Source organism: Giraffa tippelskirchi, chromosome 3, assembly GCF_054371585.1.
Source record: "Giraffa tippelskirchi isolate mGirTip1 chromosome 3, T2T-mGirTip1v1.2.pri, whole genome shotgun sequence".
NCBI lineage: Eukaryota > Metazoa > Chordata > Mammalia > Artiodactyla > Giraffidae > Giraffa > Giraffa tippelskirchi.
The window spans coordinates 29975769-30002890 of record NC_137277.1 but is presented as its reverse complement, the minus strand read 5'-3'; the positions used below and the strand labels follow the sequence as shown (position 1 = coordinate 30002890).

The 27122-nt window shown below is 41.0% G+C and overlaps 2 protein-coding genes and 1 pseudogene across 4 annotated transcripts in view; 2 read left to right on the top strand and 1 right to left on the bottom strand.

Moving 5' to 3' along the window:
* Positions 1-27122, top strand: part of LOC145543175 (RAD52 motif-containing protein 1-like) — a 211682-nt pseudogene that overhangs the window by 84418 nt on the left and 100142 nt on the right. The gene's annotated exons all lie outside the window — the stretch shown is intronic.
* Positions 1-27122, bottom strand: part of LOC145543176 (reprimo-like protein) — a 138474-nt gene that overhangs the window by 31281 nt on the left and 80071 nt on the right. Inside the window, exons 1-2 of one of the 2 annotated variants that reach the window (XM_081583841.1) lie at positions 19499-19625; positions 2652-2731 (exon numbers count right to left, since the gene is read on the bottom strand). In XM_081583841.1, coding sequence (XP_081439967.1) covers positions 2652-2721 — 70 coding nt within the window. In that variant the 5' untranslated portion in view covers positions 2722-2731; positions 19499-19625. Of the gene's footprint in view, positions 1-1130; positions 1228-2651; positions 2732-19498; positions 19626-27122 lie in introns of those variants that run through there. The other variant, XM_081583842.1, reaches the window with a different exon arrangement.
* LOC145543173 (uncharacterized) overlaps positions 1-27122 on the top strand; it is a 50186-nt gene that overhangs the window by 20393 nt on the left and 2671 nt on the right. The window contains exons 5-9 of the mRNA XM_081583820.1: positions 7855-7926; positions 8465-8539; positions 14803-14921; positions 17115-18922; positions 19338-19442. Coding sequence (XP_081439946.1) covers positions 7855-7926; positions 8465-8539; positions 14803-14921; positions 17115-18922; positions 19338-19442 — 2179 coding nt within the window. The remainder of the gene's footprint in view (positions 1-7854; positions 7927-8464; positions 8540-14802; positions 14922-17114; positions 18923-19337; positions 19443-27122) is intronic.

Below are 27122 nucleotides of genomic sequence, written 5' to 3'. Positions count from 1 at the left end.
TAAGGGAAGAGACACCAACTTGTTCCTTTTGAATTTCTGTGTTTATCATAAATGACAGGAAAAGGTAATGAAAGAATCTGAGCTATCTGGTGTTGGAAATAAATCAATACTGTACTCCTAAAACTCATTCGAAGTTTTACCATCAAAAGATTGTCACAATACAGTAAGTGTGTGTTGGGGGTAGGGCTCTTTGATGGGGCCAAGTCTTTCTACTAGACAAAGCTAATTTGCTTCAGGCAACATTTGCCATGGTGAGATATAAACTTTATTGCATCTTCTTCCAAAGGGAAGATGCCAAGGGAAGATGCTACCCCTCGAGTTAAGTCATTTTATTACCTGTAATGACTAGGGTGTTTCCAAGTTGAAATGATATTTTCCCTTGCATTAACTAAGTTTGGTAAAGGGCCCCAGTTGAGATAGATTTGTCATGAATTAAATGAAGCTTAAGCTTTAGGGCTCCTCACTTGCATAAGTCCCTTCCAAGGTCTTGGGAGTGGTCCTAGCAATTTTTGTATTCTTATCTTTGTGTGCTTTTATTAGAATTTCCCAAAGTAGATAAGGTTCAGGCCCTACAAAAACTTGATTCATCACTGGCTTTCAGGTAATTATAAGAGTAGGTTTCTTAAATGAAGCCTGTATGTTATTGACAAACACCAGGTAAATAGGTTAGCAGGGTGGTAGTCTATTTTGAATCTGACATCCACCTCAAAGTTGCACCAAGGGCTTTTTAATTGAGTACAACTTTGTGAATGGCAGTAATGATCATGTCTCTTTCAGATGAAATCAGGAATGAAATATATTATGGAAAAGCAGCAGTGGTTGATAATCCTAAATGTTAAGTATACTTTTTCTTCTGACTTCAAACTGCTTCTCCTTCCTTTACCTACACAGATCCAGACTGATGGCTTAGTTTTTAAAAATTCTTTTAGTCACTTCATTGTTTTTAACAATACAAGCTCCATGATTTTAGAAACTAAAGGACTGTACAATGTAGAAAGGCTATATAGTTATCCAGACAGAGCATGTTCACATGCTGGCTTGTCTGTGGTACATCAATATTGTACCAAGAACATAAGCATTATGAGAGAATTAGAGGAAAACCAAAGCCTTATCCCTATTGAATTATTTACCCCACTGTTGAGAATATTGATGAGATGGGTGTGGTCACACCATGAAGACAAATTGAGCTGTGGTCACCAAGCTTCCCAGTCAGCCGGCCTTGGTTTTCTTTAGACAGGTGTGTACACACAAAAGTTAGCACGCTTGAGGATGTTGTCATCACTTTTTGGTATGTACTGAAACCCCAGCAGCTTCTCAGATTCAGAAAAGCATCAGCATTAAAAATGAAAACGAACTCACTTGGGCCTGTCCTCTGGGATGATTTAGGGTGGCTGTTCTTTTGGGTTTTTTTTTGGTAATAGTTCAAAAATTTGAGATTGTCACACCTAGCAACTGCTCTACTTTTCTTGTCTCAACTGCATCTTATTCTTACCACCTATATTACAACGTTTCTACTCCTTGTCAAAAGCATAGTAATTCTTCCTCTGCCCTATAACATTTCTTTAATACCTACATCTCTTAGATACTTATTATGTTCCAGGCACTATACTTACTATACAAGTAAGATAGTGTGCCTAAAGCTTTTACCATAGTGCTTGATACATGGTAAATACTGAATACATATTACTTCACACGTTTTTTTCCCCCAACAACTCTTATTATCCCCATTTTAGGGATGAGGAAATTGAAACTCAGAGACACTGGATAACTTGCCTAGATTCACACTGTTAATAAGAAGCAAAACCACTTATGAGCTTTGCAAGTAATTTTCTACGCGGTTCTTCATTTCCTTGTAGTAAGAGCTAAATGATGACAGTTTGGCTTTTTGTACCTTGCATCTTGAAGTTGGCTTCTAACTTGAATAGCGCCTTTAGAGCTGTTTTCCCTGTGATAACTCCACACTTCTGGAGCTCTTGGCCAAGCCACCTCTGGGCATCCTCAGGGTTTCTGGCCAGTGCAAATATGACATCATCACTTCTGAGCACCTACTCCGTGCCCAGTCTATGCTGGGTGCTTTGCATATGCTCTTTCACTTAATCCTCAAACTGCCTTACGAGGTAAATGATACTAAGTAAGACAGAGATGTTCATTATTCAAGTCACTGTACCAGAAAGTGACAATCAGAATTCAAACTCAGGTCTGCCTGATTTCCTTGTGTCTTCCTCTGTTCCTCACTGCCAGGGACTCTTCTTCAAGGCTACTCTCAGAACTTGCATGGAAAGACAGATTCACCACTTCAAATTCTTTAGGCTGCCCCCACCCCACCCCAAGAAAGGGTGTACGTGGTGCAGCTGGAGGTCTTGTATTGAGGAGCCTCACGTGGGGAGTCATGTTCTCATGGCTCATGGACCTATGCAGATGAATAAAGGAAAGGGGGTCAGCCCCTCCCCAAGTACTTCAAATATATTGGAACAGGGTCTAGGTCACTCTGCTCATTTCTTTGACTGCCTTCCTCCAAGAAACCAGTTTGCCCTGCCTGCCTTGGGATTCTAGCATAGATAGTTGTGGAGTTTGTCCTATTTGAAATCTGTTTTCACCGCCTGATTTGGACATTTTTTCAGCTAAAGCTGTTAGGATTTCAGTACACTCACGACAGTGATGACAGGCTTCAGTCCTCAATTCTTCTGTCTCCTCAGTTAATAGAAAGGAAACATAGCCCATCTGTCTGGACCTGTATAGAAGAATTTGGAGAAAAAAAATAACAGGTAAGAAATGTTCCCTTATTTTGTGTTCTATAGCAGAAGGCTGATGCGAAAACATTTGAGCTTTATTCTTCAAATAAGATATATTTTTCAAAACCATTTAGGACAGCATTTGTTAAACTTTGACTCTGAGATGGTCTTTGAGGCTAATAAAAACTGTTGCCTAGGGGAATCTGGGTAAAAATATACACATATTTCTTGATCTGTTTCTTTTTGTAACATTTTATGAGTTTGAAATTATTCAAATAAAACTTATTTTTTAAAGTTGCCAAAAAAAAAAAAAAAAACAACTGTTCCCATGTTTTGTTCCATGAAGAGAAGCTCATGAATTAAAAAGGTAATGGACTAGAAGTCGGCATACCTTTTATGTGTAAAATGAAGGAATTGGGCCAAAATGGAAATGATCTGTAGTACAGTGTCCACTGTGAATCTGAAACCATTTGTCCTTTGGTTTGTAGGAAAGTAGTTGCTGTAGCAACCCCCACATTGAGCTGTTGACTCATTCTCACTCATTCTCCCCTTTGCCCAGACACAAGCTTGTGAATAAAAGGCTGCACTAAAGACAGGAGGAAGAAACAGGGTAACTTAGAGTGGCCGCATACTTTTATTTCACTAGGGATGAACACAAGGATATTAATCTCAGAGAAGGGCTGCTTGGTTAAGAAAAAACAGTAAGCTCATGGGACCAAGACCATGGGCAAGCTATTAAAAAGTGAAGGGTTGGAGAATTGAGATAATTCTGGAGAAAGATAACAAACTTTGCCAAATTGTTTTGGCTACCTATTGCTTTATAATCATTCTATTTTTATATACAGTCAGTCGTGATGACTGGGGAAAAGTGGACAGGAGAAGATGCAAAAGTGAAGGAATTCACTGTCACAGGAGCCCATCAGTGATCTGATAAGTTAGTGCCAAAAGTTTGTTTTTCAGCGCCTCAAAGTTTGAAGAACTGTGCTTAACCAAACAGGTGACACTCACGTTTTTTTCTTTTTTTGATGAGTACACGCTGCTCTATTTATTTATTATTTATTTATTTTTGGCTATGCTGGGTCTTCGTTGTTGCACACAGACTGTCTCTATTTGCAGTGACTGGCTACTCTCTAGTTGCAGTGCACAGGCTTCTCACTGCAGAGGCTTCTCGCATGGAGCACAGGCTCTAGGGCACGACGGTTTCAGTAGCTGTGGCACAGGCGCTCATTAGTTGTGGCTCAAGGGCCCTAGAACATGCAGCCTTCAGTAGTTATGGCTCTAGAGCGTGGGCTCAGTAGTTGTGGCACAGGGGCTTAGTTGTCCACAGGGACATGTGGAATCTTCCTGGACCATGGATTGAACCTGTGTCTCCTGCATTGGAAGTGTGGAGTCTTAACCACTGAACTTCCAGGAAAGTTCTATTTTTTTCACTTTCTTGATAGTGTCTTTTGAAGCGGAAACATTTTTAGTTTTTGTAAAGTCCAGCTCATCTATTTTTCCTCTGATTGTTTATGCTTTGGGTATCAGGTAGTGTAGCGGTAAAGAATCTGCCTACCAATGCAGGAGATGCAAGAGATGTGGGTTCGGTCCCTGGATCAGGAAGATCCCCTGGAGTAGGAAGTGGCAACCCACTCTATTATTCTTGCCTGGAAAATTCCATGGACAGAGGAGCCTGGTGGGCTACAGTCCATGGGGTCAAAAAAGAATCAGACCTGACTGAGTAACTGAACACAGCGCATACACAATGCAAAGTCATAAAAATTTACTCCTTTGTTTTCTTCTAAGAGTTTTATAGCTTTAGCTCTTCCTTTTGGATATTTGATCTATTTGGAGTTAGTTTTCTTATATGGTGTGACGTGTACGAGTCGAGCTTCATTATTTTGTGTTTGGATGTAGAGTTGTCCCAGCACCATTTGAAAAGACTGTTCTTTCCACATTGAGTTGCTTTGGCACCCATGTTGAAAATCAATAGACCGTAAATATAAGGCTTTATTTCTGTACTGTCGATTCTGTTCCATTGATTTAACATGTCTATTCTTATGCCAGCACCCCACTGTGGTTGCAGTAGCCTTAAGCTGGGTTTTGAAAGCACCAACGTTGTTTCGGTTTTTCTTTTCCCTTGAATTGCCATATGAATTTTAGAATTAGGTTGGCAATTTCTGGAAAGAAGTCAGCTGGGATTTTGGTAGACATTACCCTGAAACCATAGGTCAATTTGGGAAGTGGTGAAATTTTAATAATGGTACTTTCCTATCCATGAACACAGCATGTCTTTACATTTTATTTAGACCTTCTTTAATTTCTTTCAACAATGTTTCATACTTTGCAGTGTGAATCTTGCACTTCTTTGGTTAAAATTTTTCCCAAGTATTTTATTTGTTTTGATGCTGTTATTCATGGAATTGTTTTCTTAATTTCATGTTTGGAGTACTCATTGCTGTTGTGTAGAAATATAACTAATTTTTGTATATTTACTTACATCCTGTAACTTTGCTGAACTCTTTAATTAAGGCTAATAGTTATTTTTAGATTCCCAGGAATATGTCTTGCGGTCTTCTAGTTTCCCAGGAGTGTGTTGGAACATTACGAAGTCTCTGTGGGCATCTCACTCCTCAGCTTTTCTTTCTTTCTTTCTTTTTGGCTGTGGGTCTTCTTTGCTGTGAAGGCTTTTCTCTAGTTGCAGAGAAAAGGAGCCACTCTCTAATTGTGGTGTGCAGGCTTCTCATTGCAGTGGCTTCTCTTGTTGCAAAGCACTGGCTCTAGGGTGCATGGGCTTCGGCAGTTGCAGCACATGGGCTCATAGTTGCAGCTCCCAGGTTCTAGAGCACAGGCTAAATAGTTGTGGCACAGGGGCATTGTTGCCACGTGGCATGTGGGATCTTCCTGGACCAGGGGTCGAACCCGTGTCTCCTGCTTTGGTAGGTGGATTCTTTACCAGTGAGCCACCAGGGAAGCCCCTCAGCTTTGCTTTTTAAGATGTTTGGTTAGGCTGTTTTTTGCCTCAAACTGTTATCCACAGCCTCATACAACTGTCTTGTTAAAATATTTACCTGGAACTATTTTCCAAAAATACCATCTGAGAAGAGACCTTTTACATTAGGCCCCTTCCAGTCAGGTCAAAGGCAAACCTTTCAAGTAAGGTCTTCCAGGGAACCACCAAAGGTGTAAAATAATGCTGGTGCTTTGGAAGTGAGGCGTTGAAGACCCTCCCGGTCTGTTCTGCTTCCTCTGGTACCAGAGATGTGGGCTATTTTTCAAGGCATGGAGAGCAAAGGTCTGGAACAAGTGTACAAAGTTTCCTCATTTGTAAAATGGGGCAACACAGATCTCATTGTTCTTACAGAAATTAATTTGTTTTCCTTGAATAAATGATTCCCTGGTTTGCTGCAAGCCTGTTGGTTAAATTTCCAGAGTTCAGGAAAGGTTGATTCTGACCATTTTGGGGGTCAGTTTTGTTGTTGCTTTTATGGAGGGATGAATTTTCAGATGTCCTTACTCCATCAGTTTTACTAATTTGCCTGCAACATTGTTTAAAATCTCAGTGACCATAGGCTAATTAAATATTTAATCATGGGAGATGATTAAGGAAAAGAAAGAAAAAGAGAAAGTACAATTCTCATAGAGGCTTTCCCAGATGGATAGATGAAGTTTGAAAAGGTATTTCTATATTTAGTGCTCTCACAGTTAAGGTTAACATAACAGATATTCTTAACCCATAACAGATATTTTTTTTCCCATACAGGTTAAACAAAAGCTTTAGAGTCCGAACTGAGTACAAATTCCAGTTCTGCTTCTTACTGGTTTGATGACTTAGAACAAGTTATATAACTTCTCTGTGCCTCAGTTTCCTCATTTGTAAAATAGGGTAGTAAGTCGATCACATAAGGTTACTATGAGGATTAAATGTTAAATGCCAATCACAGATGCCTAGCAACCCAACAGATGTTAGTTGTGATAATTAGCTTTATAATAATATTCTGCAAAAATATGCTATGATTCTTGGGTGGAGTTAGCCTAAAGACAGATTTTCTTTCCTTGCTTCCTGTGTCTTCTTGGTTTTCCTTTTCCTTATTTGTTTTAAAGAACTAAGAAGAAAATCTATTGTAGTATCTTGGAATAAAACTTTGTTCCAAAAAAATTAATTTGTTCATCTTTTGATATATAAATAAAATGTTATTTATTTATTCAACAAACATTTATTAAATACCTAGTAAATATTAGGCACTCTGTCAGGCACAGGGATAACAATGACAATATAGTGTGGTCACTGCTTTGGAGTTGTTGACAGCCTACGAGACTGACAAGCAAACAGGTGATTACATACAATGTAGCAAAGGCTATGATACTAGGATACACATGGGACCACATGATGGGAATATGACTTTCACCAGTTCCTCTTGTATTTATCTCTTCTTCTTTCCTATTTTTGTCTTTAATTGGGTAGTTTAAACTATGAAATTTAAGAAAAATTTCTAGAGATGAAAGAAAAACACCTTGAGTTACGGAGGACTCTAGAGATAGTATTGGGAGAAGGCAATGGCACCCCACTCCAGTACTCTTGCCTGGAAAATCCCATGGACAGAAGAGCCTGGTAGGCTGCAGTCCATGGGGTCGCGAAGAGTCAGACACGACTGAACGACTTCACTTTCACTTTTCACTTCCATGCATTGGAGAAGGAAATGGCAACCCACTCCAGTGTTCTTGCCTGGAGAATCCCAGGGACAGCGGAGCCTGGTGGGCTTCCGTCTATGGGGTCGCACAGAGTCGGACACGACTGAAGCGACGCAGCAGCAGCAGAGATAGTATTTCTTATGGAGCAAGGGCTTCCTACCAGCATAGTCACTTCTAGGGTTTTTGACCTGAAAAGTTCTTTGGCATATTTTTTTCTTTGCTACCCACTATTTTTCTATTTTTTTTTTCCTCTTTCTCTTCTCCTTCTTACCATCTAGAGACTTGGGTAATTCCCAAAGGAAGAGTGCTTTACGGACTCTAAGGGTGATTTATAGGTAAAGACAGAAAAAGATTAATTTTTTACCAAGTTCCATATGCCCCAAAAATGAATGTAAACTTTCTTGGACGTCATTGAAAATGCAGACAGTTTTAATTCCATTCCATTTTTCAGAATTCTCAATCGTAATCCTTTGACAGCAGTGGAAGATTCGTATCTTTTTAAATTGCCAGCATTGAAATATTTGTAAGTATTGCAGCATTTTCATGGCCCTTGGGATGATTTCTGCTCTTTCTTACTTTTGTCACAGGTTGAGTATTTTGTCTAAAAAGTCATAATTTAAATTTTAACTAGGTTCTTGATACAAGAGTTATTGGCAAAGAAAAAGTTAAAGAATATATATGAGTAAGACAGCCAGCAGAGGAAGAGAGCAGTGTTGAAGAATGCACGTAGATACGGAAGGTGTAGATGCATTAGGAATATTATTTATCCAGGAAGCAAAAAGGAATAAGGGGTACATTATTTGAAAAAAAAAAAAAGTTATCGAGAGAGGTAGATGCAATTGAAAATGAGAACTCGGGATAATAAAAAAAGATTTTACTGTTCAGCACCAGGGTCATTAATTAGATGATGCAAATTTAAATTTCTCCAATAAGAGTCCTCTGGAATTATCTAGGGCATATAAGAAGTCAGAATTGAAGTAATCACATGTTAAAAATTTTAAGTTTAGAATTTGTGTTTATATTATATGTTTATATCTTACGTGTTTGGGCCTCTCCTTCAGAGACATGGGAACAACACAAGTGTCACTTACAACAATTGAAAGCGTTCTCATGATGACCCTTGAATTGGAAAAACTGTAAGTTGATTTTTATTGTATTTATTTTCACTCGATTGTGTTTTTTTTAGGTTTATTTTATTATTTTTTAAGTTTATTGATGTATAATTTTCATTTAAAAAAAGATCACTGTTTAAAAATGCACAGTTTGATGTGTTTTGACAGACTTATAGTTCTGTAGCCACCATTACATTTGAGATATAGAAAACTTCTGCACCCCCCCAAAGACCCCTCGTGTCCCTTTATAGTCAGTCTCTTCCTCCCACTACCAGCCCCTGGCAACCACCAATCTGATTTTTGTCTTTATAATTTTGCCTTTTCCATAGCATCTTATACATGAAATCATGTGGTATGTAGCCTTTTTTGTTTTTGACTCCTTTCACTTAGCCAGTCTCCTTGGAGATTTATTGATGCAGTTGTACCTATTGGTAGTTCATCCCTCAGCAGTAATGCTGAGTAGTATTCTAGTTGTGTGGGTATATAGTTTGTTTTTGCATTTATCAGTTGATGAACATCAGCTGAGTTGTTTCGTTTTTCGGCTATTATGAACAAAACCTCTAAAAATATTCACATGCATATGTGAGCATGTTTTGTGCAAATGTATGTTTTCATTTCTTTGGGGTAAAATACCTAAGGGTGGGATTGTTGCATCATATGCTAAGTGCATATTTAACTTTTTAAGAAACTGCTGAACTGTTTTCTAAGGTGGCTGTTCCATTTTGCGTTCCCACTGGCAACGTCTGAGAGTTGGCATTGCTCCACATCTTCACCTGATCCTTATATCTGTTTTAAAAAATTCAAGCCTTCCTAGTAGGTGTGTGGTTAAATTTAATTGTGCTTTAATTTGCATTTCTCTAATAGCTGATGCTGTTGAGTGTCTATTCATGTGCAGATATCTTTCAAAATGAGGTGTCTGTTCAAATCCATTTTAATTGGATATTTATATTGAGTTTTAAGAATACTTTATAGAGCACTGAAAAAAAAGTCCTTTCTCTTAGATATGTGTTTAGTAAATATCTTCTCTCAGATTGTGACTTACCTTCATTCCATTAAAGTGTCTCTGAAGACCAGAAGTTTTAAAATTTTGAAGAACTCTAGCAATTTTTCTTGTATGGTTTGTGCTTTTTTGTGTCTTACCTAAGAAATCTCCCCCTGCGATCCCATTGCCTAATCCAAAATCACAAAGATTTTCTCCTGTGTTTTCTTCCAGAAGTTGTATAGTTACATTTAGGTCTATGACCCATTTGATTTTCATGTATGGTGTGAAGGAAGGGGTCAGGTTTTAAATTTTTGCAGTTTGAAAAACTATTTCTGTAGGTCCTTATTGTGACAGTTTATTACACACCTCCAGTTCAGTTCAGTCACTCAGTCATGTCCGACTCTTTGCAACTCCACGGACTGCAGTATGCCGGGCTTCCCTGTCCATCACCAACTCCCAGAGCTTACTCAAACTCATGTCTAGAGTCATTGACTAGAGTCAATGATGCCATCCAATCATCTCATCCTCTGTGGTCCCCTTCTCCTCCTGCCTTCAGTCTTTCCCAGCATCAGAGTCTTTTCCAATGTGCCAGTTCTTCGCATCAGGTAGCCAAAGTACTGGAGTTTCAACTTCAGCATCAGTCCTTCCAATGAATATTCAGGACCGATTTCCTTTATTTGGGTGGAGTGTTCTATAAATGTCAATTAGGTCAAGTAGGTAGATAGTGTTGTTCAAGTCTTCTAGTCCTGTCTGATTTTTTATCTACTTGTTCTGTTAATTATTGAGAGAGGAATGTTAAAATCCCTAACTGTAATTATAGATTTTTTTTGGTTTCTCCTTGCCACTCTCATTTTTCATTTGTTTATTTTGAAGCTGTTACCGAATGGATAATTTTTTAGGTAATGTCTTCTTCATCAGTTGACTTCATCAATTGTATCATGATGAAGTAACATTCTCTATCCCTAATAATATTCTCTGCTTTGACACTGACTTTGTCTTAAAGTGATATGTCCACTCCAGTTTTCGTTTCATTAGTGTTAGCATAGAATAATTTTTTCGACCCTTTTAACCTTTTATTTTCTATTGAAGATGGTTCTTGTATATAGTTAGCTTTTGCTTTTTGTCTAGTGTGATGATTCTTTTAATTAGGATGATGAGAGCATTTGCATTTAATGTAATTGTTGATATTACTACATTCAAATCTACTGTCTTGCCATTTGCTTTCTATTTGTCCCATCTGTACTTTCTTTTTCCTTTTTCTTCCTACTTTCAGATTGAGTACATTTTATTATTTTATTTCCTTTGTTTGCTAATTCAGTATAACTCAGGTTTTGTTATTTTAATGATTGCTTTATAGTTTACAGTATGCACCTTTAACTTATCACAGTCTATCTTCAAATGATATTACACAATTTCATTAATAGTATAGGAATCTTACAATAGGGTACTTCCATTTTTCCCCTCCTGCCTTTGTGGTATTGTTTTCATATATTTTACTCATGTCATAAACAGCACACTATATTATTTTTTGTGTAAACAATAGATTATCTTTTAAAGATATTTAAATAATAAGAAAAATCTTATATATTTACCTATGTTGTTACCAATTACAGTGTTTTTATTCTTTTGCGTAGATCCATGATTCCATCTGGTATGATTTTCCTTCTGTTTAAAAATACTTTTTAACATTTCTTACAGTGAAAATCAACTAGTGATGAATTCTTCAGCTTTTGTATACCTGAGATAGTCTTTATTTTGCTTTTATTTTTCAACGATCTGGGTATAGAATTCTAGCTTGATAGAATTCAATTCACTACTTGAATTGTTATTACATTATTCCCACTTAGTATTTGTTTACGTTGTTTCCAACAAGGAATCTCCTGTCATTGTTATCCTTGTTCCTCCATACGTAGTGTATCGTTTTTTCCTCTGATAGCTTTAAAATTTTTCTCTTTATTGCTGGTTTTGAGCAATATGATTTTTTGTGCCTTGGTGTAGTTTTGTCCATGTTTCTTATCCTTAAAGTTCACTGATCTTCTTAACTTTGTGGGTTTATAGTGTTTAGCAATGTGGGAAAAATTTGGCTATTATTTCTTCAAATTTTTGTACTTCTCCTCTCCTTCAGGGACTCCAAGTATACATATATTAGGTCACTTGAAGTTGTTGCACAATTCATTGATGTGCTGTTCAGTTTTGTTGTTGTTTTGTTTTTTTACTCTTTGTGTTTCATTTTGGGTTGTTTCTATTACTATGTCTTAATGTTTTCTGATCCTTTCTTCTGCAGTGTCTAATATGCCATCAACCTTGCCCAGTATCTTTTTCATTTCGACATTGTTTTTATAATCTCTAGAAGTTCAGTTTGGATCAGTTTTCCATCTTCCATGCCTCTACTTAACATTTTCAGTCTTTAGTCTGGGTTTTGTAACAAATGAAATACAGTTGTTATAACTTTTTTAATGTATGTTGTTGTTGTTGTTGTTGTTCAGTTGCTAAGTTGTATCTGACTCTTTGTGACCCCATGGACTGCAGAATACCAGGCTTCCCTGTCCTTCACTATCTCCCAGAGTTTGCCCAAATGCATGCCCATTGAGTCAGTGGTGCAATCTAACTATCTCATCCTCTGTCATCCTCTTCTTTTGCCTTCAATCCTTCTTTTCCAGTGAGTTGGCTGTTTCCATTAGGTGGTCAAAATATTAGAGCTTCAACTTCAGCATCAGTCCTTCCAATGAATATTCAGGGTTGATATCCTTTAGGACTGACTGGTTTCATCTCCTTGCTGTCCAAGGGACTCTCAAGTCTTCTCCAGCACCACAATTCAAAAGCATCAATTCTTCAATGCTCAGCCTTCTTTATGGTCCAACTCTCACATCCATACATGACTACTGGAAAAATCATAGCTTGGACTATATAGACCTTTGTTGGCAAAGTGATATGTCTGCTTTTTAATATGCTGTCTATGTTTGTCATAGTTTTTCGTCCGAAGAGCAAGTGTCTTTTAATTGCATGGCTGCAGTCATGGTCCGCAGTGAGTTTGGAGCCCAAGAAAAGAACACCTGTCACTGCTACCACTTTTTCCCCTTCTATTTGCCATGAAGTAATGGGACCACATGCCATGATCTTAGTTTTTTGAATGTTAAGTTTTAAGCCAGCCAGCAATCAGCCAGTCAGCCAGCTTATTCATATATTATAATTTTTAAAATGTCCTTTTCTACTAATTCTAATATCTGTATAGATAATTAGTTAGTTTTAATTGATTGCTTTTTTCCCCAATACAGGTCACATATTCCTGCTTATTTGCATGCCCGGCAATTTTTCATATGATTCTAGACATTGTGAATTTTTAGCTTATTGTGTGCTATATATTTTTATAAAACGCTTGGGTTTTGTTTGGGGTAAAGTTAAGTTACTCAAAACAACTTTATTCTTTTAGGTCTAACTTGTAAGATTCATTAGGTAGCACTTCAAGTAGCTTTTAAGTCTAGAATTCATTATTTGCAACTACTGAGACAAGTCCTTTCTGTGCATCATGAGGTTTTCCCTTCTGACTTGTAGGAACAGATGCTATTCCCAACCCTGTGTGATATCCAGTTATCTTTTTTTTTTTTTTGCCTTTTAAAAAATTTATTCATTTTATAAAATTTATTTTTTGTTGAAGGATGATTGCTTTCCAGAATTTTGCAGTTATTCTTATTATTAATCCTTTCATGTGGTTCTTTGCCTGGCATCAGTTAATTCCTCACACAAATGCACTGACCAATACTTTGTTGAATACTCAAGAGCTCCCTTTGCATATCTCCAGAGTTCTTTGTCTGAGTACTTCTTTTCCCTCTAGTACTCTGCTTTGTGAACTCTCATCACCTTGGTTTTCCCAGATTCTCAGCTCCATTTCTTCAGCTGGGGAGTCTACCAGTCTGTGCCAGGGTTTCTCTTCCCTGTACCATGACCTGGAAATTCTCTTAAAGAGGTAAGCTAGGGCAGTCATAGGGGTCATTTCATTTATCTCTCATCTCTTGGGGATCACTGAACTTGATTGCCTGAGGTCCGGTTTCTTGAAAACTGTTTTTCGTATGTTTTGTTTGATTTTTTCATTGTTTCAGGTAAAAGGTTAAATTGGTCCTTGCTACTTCATCTTGACCTGAAGCCAATAATATTCTTTAAGTCTGTTTTGTTTTGATATGGATGGAGTCCAATCAAAGACTAGGCATTGCATGTCATGTCTTTGTTTCCCTTAATGTAGAATGTTTCCCTGCTTTTTTTTTTTTTTTGGTCTTTTATGGCATTGGCATTTCTGAAGAGTCTAAGCCAGTTGTTTTATAATTTGCCCCACAATCTGGATTTGTCTGTTTCCTCATTAGATTCAAAGTAAACATTTTGGAGAAGAATACTATATAAGTGACATATCCTTCCTTCCTACTTCATCACTTCAAGTGACCCGATGCTAAGTCTGATCACTTGATTAAGGTGATATCTTACATATGTCTCCATTGTAAAGTTATTTTCCCCCTTGGTAATTGATAAATAATATGTGGGCTGAACTTTGGGATCATAGAAGATCCTACTTCCAGACAACTCTTCACCCAGCTGTGCATCAGAGATAATCCTTGTCTGAATCAACTATTACATTGATAGTTGTAAAATGACACTTTCCTAATTTTATCATTCCTTTCGCATTTATTACCTGTTATTATTCTATAAAGCAGAGCTCCCTCACTTTTCTTTTTGAATATCATTATGAACTCATGTACTCTTCTTTAATTATAACTTGTTATAATGATAATGTTACTCTTTTGAATGTTCAGATTGTCCAGATTTGGTCAATGAGATCTCTGTTATAATTTAACCACACAATATTTTTTTATTCCTAGAGTAATTTCTAATGTATTTATTACTCACAAATAGGAATTGAGAAAGAGACTCCAGAAGGGGGACTTATTCAGATTCTTCTTAGAAGTCTTCCTACTTCTGTGTACTCTCAACCCAAAATGAAGCTTTTAGGTTGGAAGGAGATATTTCTGAATTAAACTACAGATCAATGTCACCCAATTCTAGTCCCTATTCCCTTTTTTCTAGGCATACCATCCCCACTGCCACCCTAATCCTTCTGTTGGGCACCTCTGGCCTCTATATTTATTTTCAACAGTCAAGAGCAGCAACTGGCCAACTGATCTGTATCCAGTTCTCCAATCCATATGCCCCAAGAACTAACTCCTTTATGCACTGGCCTGTGGTGGCCTTGGCCTGCCTCTTCCACCTATTCGAGTAACTCCTTTACCACAAATTTGATTCTCTGCATTTCCATTTATAGGATCTTACCTATCCGTACGACCTGCTGCCTCTGCCAATTTAAAAATACTATTGAGGTTGTCTGCAAGACAGTCAAACTGCATTGTGACAGTGATTGCCCGACAAACATCACATTTTGTGGTGAGTCTGAATTGCCTGATGGTAATTTTAAAATTGTCTTTTAATTCTTTAATTTTTATTTTTAACCAGTGATGATAAATTTTAAAATTAATAATGTAATTGCATTATTTTTATTCATTCAGAATTCCACATCCCTAAATTTCTAAGAACTACTCTCTTACTAAAAATCAGATTCTCAGTTACATTATTAAGCTAATAATAGCTTAGTTACATTGTTAACTTAGTAACTGATATACGTACATAAAAGAACAAGAAAAAGGAATGGAAGGGGGAAGGGCATTAGCATGAATGGCCACACAGTGTGTTCTGTGCTGTCTGCAAATGAGAATTTATTCATACAGTGCATCAGTTTGTAGACTGATTCTATATACATTAGGTCTCAAGTATTCTTTGTCTTACAGGGTAGATGTAAATATATTTTTGATATTTTGTCTATTTTTGTAATATTATGAAAGAGTACAAGTGATGCTGTCTTATGGCCTACATGGAGCCTGAGAGTTTCTGGTTCCACCACCAGAAGCTGCTAGCTAGCACTTCTAAAGGATGGGTGCACTGTGTGTGTGCTAAGCTGCTTCAGTCACGTCTGACTCTTTGAGATTCTGTGGACTGTTGCCCACCAGACTCCTCTGTCCATGAGATTCTCCAGGCAAGAATACTGAAGTGTGTTGCCATACCCTCCTCCACGGGTTCTTCCCAACCCAGGGATCGAACCTGCGTTTCTTACATCTCTTGCATTGGCAGGTAGGTTCTTTACCACTAGCGCCACCAGGGAAGAGCAATTTTATTCTTAGACTGTCCAGCTCTGAACTTGTTCTGAATCTCAAACTTTTCTATCCACAAAACACTCAGGTGCTTCTGACTATTTTTCTATTTATTAGATTTGTTGGCACTAACTCGATAACCTCCAAAATGTGCTTTGATGCCCAGATATCTTAAATACAGGTGTCTCAATGGTCTAGAACACATCATAAATAATAACACTTTGTTACTTATATAAAGATAATTTTTGCTTCTTTTTCAAAAAAATTTGTTATTTTGGCCACTCAGTTCCTTGACCAGGGATAGAACCTGGGCCATGGCAGTGAAAATACTGAATCCTAACCACTATACCACCAGGGAACTCCTCAAAATATTGTTTTTACCAATTATATTACTCTCTCTCCCCCAGAAGTGGGCCAGAAAAGCCATTTTTAATCTCCTTTTGCAGATGAGGAAAAACAAGATCCGAGATATTAAGTGCAGTGGCCTAGTACCCAGATCTCCTGTCTCCGATTTTAGGCTCTCTGCACACCCACGCTCCTCCTCTCTCATGACCCTTACATCCTCCTTTGACCCTTGCCACCACCGCCAACGTTTTTAATCCTTTTGTAAGAGAAGCCCAGCTACACAACGGTACATATTACCTTCACACAGTCAGAAGCTTTGGATGGTTTCCCAGCACACTGGAAATATTAGAAGCGAAATGAAATGAAAGCAAAGTAGGCAACTGACAGAAGTTGCTTTTCCCTTTTGCATTATAGTACTTCAAGTATTATTCTATTGGTCTGTCGAACATTCCACACTGGCATATAGGCTGGCAAATCTGTTAGCTTATGGATCCCTGCCTAAATTTCAGCAAAGAGCCAGGGTGACATAAGTGTTTTGGACATAGAGCCCTCTTTTCTAGGGGCTGGAATATATGGAGGCAGGGACTGAGCAAAGGACTCAATGGGTGGGTGGAGGACACGTTCGGATGATGACCTGTCGGCAGCAGTTGTGGTCACGGTCATCTGGGATAGTAGTAAGAGTGCAGGTGCCCTGAAGAGGTGGAGGGAGGAGACCTTATGCTCCTCTGCGTCTGAGGCAGGGTGGGGTGGGGTATGTGACTGTGAGGGGTCACAGTAGATGGGAGTAGAGGAATCTGTGTCTTCCTGCCAGTCCCTTGGGAGCCAGTTGAGTGATCCTAAATATAATTACTATATTTCATGCCACAGAATTTTCTGAGTAGATGGTCACTTTTTCAAAAGATATCTTTTTCACCTTTTAGTGTAATCAATCACTGGCCTATGTTTGGGTTTCTTTCTCTCCCCTCCAAGTGGCACTCACACATTTGCTGATGCCTAATTTATTTGTCTGGGATACATGACTGTGGACTGACCAAAAGCTCTCCCATCAGTCTTCACTTATCAAAAACAGTCTCTTCTCTTTTGACAGATGAAGATACATCTATAGGGAATGCAGAAGGATCGTTCATGAAGGTGTTACAAGCCCGGAAGAAGAACACCAGCACAGAGCTGATTATTGAACCCGAGAGGGCATCCTCAGACAAAAGTGCTGTCAGTCTGTCAGCCTTCATGAATGAGCAGCTGGACTTTAATGATGAGAGTAACGTGATCAGTGCACTGAATTACATACTGCCTTATTTCTCAGAGGGAAATCTAGAAGATGTTGAATCCACATTATTGCCCTTCATTCAACTTCTTTTTACAAATGCCCACGAGGGAGATATGCCACTGGGCCATCTCAAAAACAATGCAAAGAACCCTTCTGTTAACCCTATACACAACAATTCAATTTATAAAAATAAATTGAGGAAACTCTATTTTCTGGAAAACTTGTTAAAGACAGAAGTTCAAGAAAAACTTGATGAGGTTAAAAAGAAAGAAAAAACGGCCATGCTTACCCGTGCCAACCTTTTGGGTCCCAAATTTAAACGCCAGATCTTTCCAAAGAAACTGGAAACAGCCCAACCACAGGAAAACAGCCTAGCTGAGATTGAGAGCCCAGGGCAAAGGCTGCTGAGAGTGAACAGGGTCCTCAAGCGCCCAAGGGGCCTACAGAAAAGGCACTTCAAAGATGCGGGAGATGAGAGCAGCAAGAAGAAACAGAATGCCCAGCCATTGGTGGAGAACACTGCCAAAGAAAGAAGGCTCCGGAGGCCGTCCCCAAGGGAGCTGGATGAGCTGGACATGGTGAGGAGGCCCAGGAAGTTAGTGGGGAACTCCTTCAACACAGAGCCTTCGTTCATAGAGGAACACAAGTCAGCAGCCTATTCTTTGCTGAAACAATACTCTTGGGATAGGCCTTCAGACCCCCTCCCTCCAAAACCCCAACCTGAGGTTAAAAAGAAATCAAAAGGTTTATCCCTCACCATTTCCGTTTTAGAAGACGCTGATGCTAGAGTGAGAAACATGAAGTCTTCCAAACCAGTCTTGCATTCCAGAAAAAAACACCTCTTCCATAAAACTCGCTCTCGGGTGGCCCACAGAACACCTACGGCCAAAATAGGTCAAGAGCAGAGAAAGAAAGATTCACTCAACAGAATGATGCTGGCCAGAAGGCCTCCATTCTCTGCAGTGAGGAGTCTCATCAATTCCCCTCCACGAGAGGCATTTTCATCTTCAGGATTACTGGATCCTCAGGAAAAGCCTTTTTCAGAATTATATTCTCTTTCAGATCCTCCTAATGGAAAGTCTAGTTCAGTGAACAATACTCCACATGTTTTAGAAGCAGTTATCTCTTCAGGAAACATGACTCTGCCGAAAGAAACCAGGCCTGGAGTCACTGCCCGTAAGAATGTCTCCAGTGCACATTCTACTGTTGCTGCGGACTTCACGCCACCTGTTCAACACACCAACGAAACACAGTGGGAGTACCACAACGTGGGCACTGAGTTCGCCTCTAAGCCCCCAAGCCTCGGTTTCCCAGCGCTCGCATCCCCAGGCGATCAGTTTGAAAGTCAGCTTAACCAGCAGCTACGGCCCCTCATCCCCAGCAACGACGTAAGAAAGCTCATCGCTCACGTCATCCGGACTTTGAAAATGGACTGCTCTGAGACCCACGTGCAGCTGGGCTGCGCCAAACTCATATCCAGAACAGGCCTCTTGATGAAGCTTCTCAGTGAGCAGCAAGAAATAAAGGTGTCCAAGGCAGAATGGGATACGGACCAGTGGAAAACTGAGAACTACATCAATGAGAGCACAGAAGCCCAGAGTGAACAGAAAGAGCGGGAGTCCAGTGAGGTGAGGATTGTGCCTGAAACATGGGACCTGGACTTTCACTCAGTTCAGGACATGCCATTAACGTGCCCAAGCAGGAAGTCCTGGGGCTCCTCGTCTGTATCTTGTCTCGGCCAAGCTGGCTAAGACAGTGACCTACCACTCTGCTCATTCAGAGAACGTGCCACTACTGCTAGGGTAGATGAGAAGAGGACATAACCCACAAGATAGATACATTGTAGAAGAAAATGCTAACGATGAGATCAATAACTTTAAATTTGGTTTCTTCTTGTAAAAGCTATCCACCTGAAAAGGATGGAGTCTTCTAGTAGTTTAAGAATAGTTAGGTATTGTTTAGAATAGCTTTAATACTCCTCAGCTTTCCTCCTTTCCAGCTCCCTGTTTTTAAAAACTTGTTGTTTATTTATTTATTTTTTAGCTCACAAAAGAAGTTCCAGGTTACGGCTATAACAACAAACTTATCTTGGCAATATCTGTGAGTGCAGGAGTGACGGTTTTGATTACAATGTTGTGTCTCATTGAGGTAAGGATGTTTCTTAATTCAGATTCAGAACCCCCAACCCGAAAAATCAAAGCTACCTTTCCACCTGCTAGTACTTGATACTCCTCTTCAGTCACGAGGACTAAGATATGCTTTGTTCTTTTACTGAAAAGTGTGTTCCCAGGGTTTTCACAGGAGCTCCACTCCCAGGAGATACCTGTGGAACTGAATCCAAGATAACAAGCCATTAGACTATTCTGAGCAGTTAAGTTTATAAGAAACCAGAGTTGACACGATAGTAACATTTCTTCGACTCAGAACACCATGTGGATTTGATGTACTCACAGTCACTCTCATGCTACCTTGATTTCTCTCCTTGTTGGCTGCAGTGGTGAGAGATATATCATTTCCACCCTCACGTAGCTATCGGTCACCCTGCATGCTATGCATGCTAAGTCGCCTCAGTCGTGTCCGACTCTGTGCGACCCCAAAGACGGCAGCCCACCAGGCTCCGCTGTCCACAGGATTCTCTAGGCAAGAATACCGGAGTGGGTTGCCATTTCTTTCTCCAATCGGTCACCCTAGGAGGCCTAAGTTCAGTTCAGTTCAGTTCAGTCGCTCAGTCGTGTCCGACTCTCTGCGACCCCATGAATTGCAGCACGCCAGGCCTCTCTGTCCATCACCAACTCCCGGAGTCTACCCAAACCCATGTTCATCCAGTCGGTGATGCCATCCAACCATCTCATCCTCTGTCGTCCCCTTCTCCTCCCGCCCCCAATCCTACCCAGCATTAGGGTCTTTTCCAATGAGTCAACCCTTCGCATGAGGTGGCCAAAGTATTGGAGTATCAGCTTCAACATCAGACCTTCCAATGAACACCCAGGATTGATCTCTTTTAGGATGGATTGATTGGATCTCCTTGTAGTCCAAGGGACTCTCAAGAGTCTTCTCCAACACCACAGTTCAAAAGCATCAATTCTGTGTCGCTCAGCTTTCTTCACCGTCCAACTCTCACATCCATACATGACCACTGGAAAAACCATAGCCTTGACTAGACGGACTTGTGTTGGCAAAGTAATGTCTCTGCTTTTAAATATGCTATCTAGGTTGGCCATAACCTTCCTGGCAAGGAGTAAGCGTCTTTTAATTTCATGGCTGCAATCACCATCAGCAGTGATTCTGGAGCCCAAAAAAATCAAGTCTGACACTGTTTCCACTGTTTCCCCATCTATTTCCCATGGAGTGATGGAACCAGATGCCATGATCTTAGTTTTCTGAACGTTGAGCTTTAAGCCAACTTTTTCACTCTCCTCCTTCACCTTCATCAAGAGGCTCTTTAGTTCTTCTTCACTCTCTGCCATAAGGGTGGTGTCATCCGCATATCTGAGGTTATTGATATTTCTCCCGGCAATCTTGATTCCAGCTTGTGTTTCTTCCAGCCCAGCGTTTCTCATGATGTACTCTGCATAGACGTTAAACAAGCAGGGTGACAATATACAGCCTTGACGTACTCCTTTTCCTATTTGGAACCAGTCTGTTGTTCCATGTCCAGTTCTAACTGTTGCTTCCTGACCTGCATACGGTTTCTCAAGAGACAGGTCAGATGGCCTGGTACTCCCATCTCTTTCAGAATTTTCCACAGTTTATTGTGATCCACACAGTCAAAGGCTTTGGCAGAGTCGATAAAGCAGAAATAGATGTTTTTCTGGAACTCTCTTGCTTTTTCGATGATCCAGCGGATATTGGCAATTTGATCTCTGGTTCCTCTGCCTTTTCTAAAACCAGCTTGAACATCTGGAAGTTAACGGTTCACGGGTTGCTGAAGCCTGGCTTGGAGAATTTTGAGCATTACTTTACTAGCATGTGAGATGAGTGCAATTGTGCGGTAGTTTGAGCATTCTTTGGCATTGCCTTTCTTTGGGATTAGAACGAAAACTGACCTTTTCCAGTCCTGTGGCCACTGCTGAGTTTTCCAAATTTGCTGGCATATCGAGTGCAGCACTTTCACAGCATCACCTTTGAGGATTTGAAATAGCTCAACTGGAATTCCATCACCTCCACTAGCTTTGTTCGTAGTGATACTTTCTAAGGCCCGCTTGACTTCACATTCCAGGATGTCTGGCTCTAGGTGAGTGATCACACCATCGTGATTATCTGGGTCGTGAAGATCTTTTTTGTACAGTTCTTCTGTGTATTCTTGCCACCTCTTCTTAATATCCTCTGGGGCTAGGCGGGGCCGGGGGCCGGGGGCCGGGCCCGGGGGCAACGGCCGATAGGGGCTAGGCTGGGCTGGGGGCCGGGAGCCGGGGGCAGCGGCCGACAGGGGCTAGGCCGGGCCGGGGGCCGGGGGACGGGGGCAACAGCCGAGAGGGGCTAGGCCGGGCTGGGAGCCGGGGGCGGCGGCCGACAGGGGCTAGGACGGGCTGGGGCCCGGGGGCCGGGGGCAACGGCCGAGACGGGCTAGGCCAGGCCGGCGGCGGGGGACGGCGGCCGACAGGGCCTAGGCCGGGCCGGGGGCTGGGGCCGGCGGCGGTGGCGGCGGCGGCGGCGGCAGCGAGAGGAATTACCCAAGGCCCAAGGTAAGAGAAACCCAAGTAAGACGGTAAGTGTTGCGAGAGGGCATCAGAGGGCAGACACACTAAAACTAAAATTACAGAAAACTAGCTAATCTGATCACATGGACCACAGCCTTGTCTATCTCAATGAAACTAAGCCACGCCGTGTGGGGCCACCCAAGACGGATGGGTCATGGTGGAGAGGTCTGACAGGTTGTGGTCCACTGGAGAAGGGCATGGCAAACCACTTCAGTATTCTTGCCTTGAGAACCCCATGAACAGTATGAAAAGGCAAAAGGATAGGACACTGAAAGATGAACTCCCCAGGTCAGTAGGTGCCCAGTATGCTAATGGAGATCAGTGGAGAAATAACTCCAGAAAGAATGATGGGATGGAGCAAAGCAAAAACGATACCCAACTGTGGATGTGACTGGTGACAGACACAAAGTCCGATGCTGTAAAGAGCAATATTGCATAGGAACCTGGAATGTTAGGTCCATGAATCAAGGCAAACTGGAAGTGGTCAAACAGGAGATGGCAAGAGTGAACGTCGACATTCTAGGAATCAGCGAACTAAGATGGACTGGAATGGGTGAATTTAACTCAGATGACCATTATATCTACTACTGTGGGCAAGAATCCCTTAGAAGACATGGAGTAGCCATCATGGTCAACAAAAGAATCCAAAATGCAGTACTTGGATGCAATCTCAAAAACGACAGAATGCTCTCTGTTCGTTTCCAAGGCAAACCATTCAATATCACGGTAATCCAAGTCTATGCCCCGACCAGTAACGCCGAAGAAGCTGAAGTTGAACAGTTCTATGAAGACCTACAAGACCTTCTAGAACTAACACCCAAAAAAGATGTCCTTTTCATTATAGGGGACTGGAATGCAAAAGTAGGAAGTCAAGAAACACCTGGCGTAACAGGCAAGTTTGGCCTTGGAGTACAGAATGAAGCAGGGCAAAGGCTTATAGAGTTTTGCCACGAGAACGCACTGGTAATAGCAAACACCCTATTCCAGCAACACAAGAGAAGACTCTACACGTGGACATCACCAGATGGTCAACACTGAAATCAGATTGATTATATTCTTTGCAGCCAAAGATGGAGAAGCTCTATACAGTCAGCAAAAACAAGACCGGGAGCAGGCTGTGGCTCAGATCATGAACTGCTTATTGCCAAATTCAGACTTAAATTGAAGAAAGTAGGGAAAACCACTGGACCATTCAGGTATGACCTAGATCAAATCCCTTATGAGTATACAGTGGAAGTGACAAATAGATTTAAGGGACTAGACCTGATAGACAGAGTGCCTGATGAACTATGGACAGAGGTTCATGACATTGTACAGGAGATAGGGATCAAGAAAATCCCCATGGAAAAGAAATGCAAAAAAGCAAAATGGCTGTCTGAGGAGGCCTTACAGATAGCTGGGAACAGAAGAGAAGCGAAAAGCAAAGGAGAAAAGAAAAGATATTTCCATCTCAATGCAGAGCTCCAAAGAATAGCAAGGAGAGATAAAGCTCAGCGATCAGTACAAAGAAATAGAGGAGGGCTAAAAGGACCCAGCTAATAGATAGAAGTGTGATCTTATCAGTCCCGTAGATCTCCGTAGCAGCTGTCTTCTCTGGTGTGTTAGGCGTTGTGTAAATAGGTTCCATTAGAGCACTACAAGAAAGAGTCCTGCATCAGGCCACCCTGAAGCATGTCATGTTTAGAACAGCATCTTCCTGGAGCTAGCCTCTTGAGCTTTCGTCCAGTTACATAATGGTTTATTACTTTTCCCAACAGGCAGTTGCTAACATTAAGAGGAAGATTTTGGTTTTTTTAACATGTTTATTTTTTTTTTATAATCTTATTTATTGATTTATTTTTGCTGCCCTGGGCCTTTGTGGCTTTGTGCGGGCTTTCTCTGGTCGAGACAAGTGGTGGGGCTACTCTTCCTTGCTGTGCACAGGCTTCTCATTGTGGTGGTTTCTCTTGTTGCAGAGCACGGGCTCTGTGTGTGGGAGCTGAGTAGTTGCAGCATACAGGCTTAGTTGCTCCACGGCACGTGGGGGTCTTCCTGGACCAGAGATTAAACCCATGTCTCCTGCATTGGCAGGCGGACTCCTATCCACGGCACTACCAGAGAAGTCCAAAAGAGCAATTTTAATGAGCTGACCATCTTGATTCTACTCTACCAAGTCAATCTACTTTATCTTTTCTTCTGTCCTGGCAGCCCTCTATTCCAGCCAAAGCAGCCCCTTACCATGTGCTCATTACACCGTACCCATTCCTGCTTTTATCTGTGCGTTTGCACAGACAAAATAAATTCCTTAATTTTACTTTGCCTGTGGGAGTCCTATGACTCTCAAAAGCCAACTCAAGTTCATCTTTCTTCAAATAGACTTCCCTGAATACTCCAGCCCTGCTGACCCTAGTCCCATGAGGCCTGTCACCAGTTCTCAGGGGCCCCAGCAAAGCAGTCCCCTCACCTCAGAACTTACAAAAGTGGTAAACAGTTCTTTAGAAGGTGGCTCCCTAAGAGCCTCGTGGAGGGGAGCAGAACAGTGTAAGGACCAATGGCTTCCTGGTCTGTCAGACTTGAGTAAAACCTGACATGATGTGTTACCTGCTAAAGAGAAATGTGTCCGTCTGTAGGAGGGCTGGTCAGTAGTGAAAGTGCAGGAAAGGTGAAGAGGGACCAGCATGGGTAGTGCCCAGCCTCACCTTGTCCAAGAGGAGAGATGCACCCGAGGCAGCATAACTGAAGAGTCAGGCCCATCGCCAGGCTGCAGCTGTTGAGAGCATCTGGCTACCACAGGCCTTTCCGTTTAATGTGGGATTCAGCTGATTCCTTTGGTTCTAATTCTGTTCTCACCAAGTAGCCTTTTGAGTGTGTGGTTGTGCTTTGGTGTGCCTTGGAGGCCTGTCTCTACAGAAGTTTAATTCTCTGGTTGTGTAGACACCGGTGCCCTGTCTGTAGAACAGATGTATTTCTCGTTGTCAAGTAAGAATTTGGCATTCTGATTTTTGATCAGTCCTGTGATATTATTGATAAAGTGAAACTGCCGCAAGAGGAAGATGTGAGTTCTCTCTTGGTGGGGAAGAGTAATTTCTGAGCCTAGGAGGCCAGGGACTTAACATGGGGTCTGGGGACTTAGCATGGGGTCAGCTTGCTAGTAGTTGGCCATTGCCCAGACTGTACCCCTGCATCTCCAGGTGGCATATGGCCTTTGCTTGTTTAGTATATCTACATGTGCGAGCTAAGTTGCCAGTCATGTCTGACTCTTTGTGACCCCATGGACTGTAGCTCTTCCAGGCTCCTCTGTCCATGGGATTCTCCAGGCAAGAATACTGGAGCGGGTGGTCACGCCCTCCTCCAGGAGATCTTCCCAACCCAGGAATCAAACCCGCATCTCTTATATCTTGTGCATTGGCGGGCAGGTTCTTTACTACTAGTGCCACCTGGGAAGTCCTATAACATCCTGTTTCTACTGTTTTTAATTTCCATGTAGTTTAACCTTGCATTTGTATTTATTTATACCATTTCATTGTTTCCGCTCCCTACTTACAAGGTTTTTGAGGACAGGGACTGTGCAGTGTTCTCCCCATGATAGACACTAATGGTGTTTGACAGAAGAGAGATGAGGCATTATATCAGTTCCACAGTGAGGAATAATGCAACGGAATATTTATTTGAAGTAGCATAGAGAGCCCAGAAATAGACCCACGTGTTCTTAAGATATTTGTCATGTTTTAATATTCTAATCAGTGGAAGAAAATGAATAAATGGTAATCAAATAAGCTGCCTGACTATTTGTGGGGAGGGGGGGAGGAATAATAGCAGATCCCCATTTCTCACCTTAAATAAACATGTTTCCATAAATGTGAAAAGATACTGCATAAAAGTATTAGAAGAAAAGCAGTGTTTTAATAATCTTGTGGCAGGAAAGCAGCTTCAGGGTCCGGTACCATGAGCAGAGTCTTTGATGGATCTGACCACCTGGTCTGTGACAACAACTTAGCACTGATTCACGCCAAGTGGAAGATGAGGAATTTTCTGTGTATTGTCTGACTCAATCGCCACAATCCTGTGAGGATGGTATTACTGTCCCTCTCTCATAGAGGAAGGAAATCAGCATGAGGCCCCAGTGGTCAAACCAAAAGCAGGAGCCGGGATCACCAGACTGCAAAGCCTGTGCTTCCTACTCTGCTCTTTTGTCTTTTCTCCTTAGAGACAAACACTGGGAGGTTTTGAAACACTGAAATTCAACGGAAGCCAATATTTATTTATTATAACGAGGTTTGTGGTGGGGGTTTGTTTTTGTTTGCTTGGCCGTGCTGTGCTCGCAGGATCTTCGTTCCCTACCAGGGATCAAATCCAGGCCACCGCAGTGAAATCGCCGAGTCCTAACCACTGGACCACTAGGGAACTCCCAGGGGTTTTACAGATCAACAGGGAGAAGGCAGACAATCCAGGGGAGAAGGGGGTGAGGGCTGAGAGGAGTAGGAGAGGCATTGACAGTCTGCCACCATACTGGCCCGTCTCTCCTCACGGGTCGTGTGCAGCGGGTTTTGTTAGCCAAGCCTTTGTCACCTCATGACATAAAAATCATCTCTAATCGTCATCTTCAAGTACTTTTATAATCTGTCTAGAACTTGCTGTATTTGATTTTTAGTGTGATTGAGGTAGGGGATCTAACCTTTTCCCCACTACCTGAAGATCTACTTGTTTTCAAATCTTTCACTGAATGGTTCATTCTTTCTCCCCTGTCTAAAATACTATCTTTATTTGAACTCTATTCTGTTGATCCAGTTATCTTTTCCTGTTATCTTTTCAATATCACACTGCTTAACTCCAGTTACTCTATAACATGTAATTTTATATCTGTTAGGGTAAGGCCCTGCTCTTTGATCTTCTTTTTCATACATTTCATAAGCGTTCTTGCGTATATTCTCTACAAAATGTCAGCTCACCAGATTTTGTTTAAAAATTTCCTTGGATATAAATAGGGTTGCATTGAATTTGTAGGTTAATTTGAGGAGAATTGACCTCCTTACAGTATTCTTGGAAGATGGTATCCATCCCATGCCATGTATGTATTTCTTCTCAATGTCCTTCAGGAAGGTTTTAATGTTCTCTTCACATAAGTCTTACACATTTTTGGTTGAGTTTA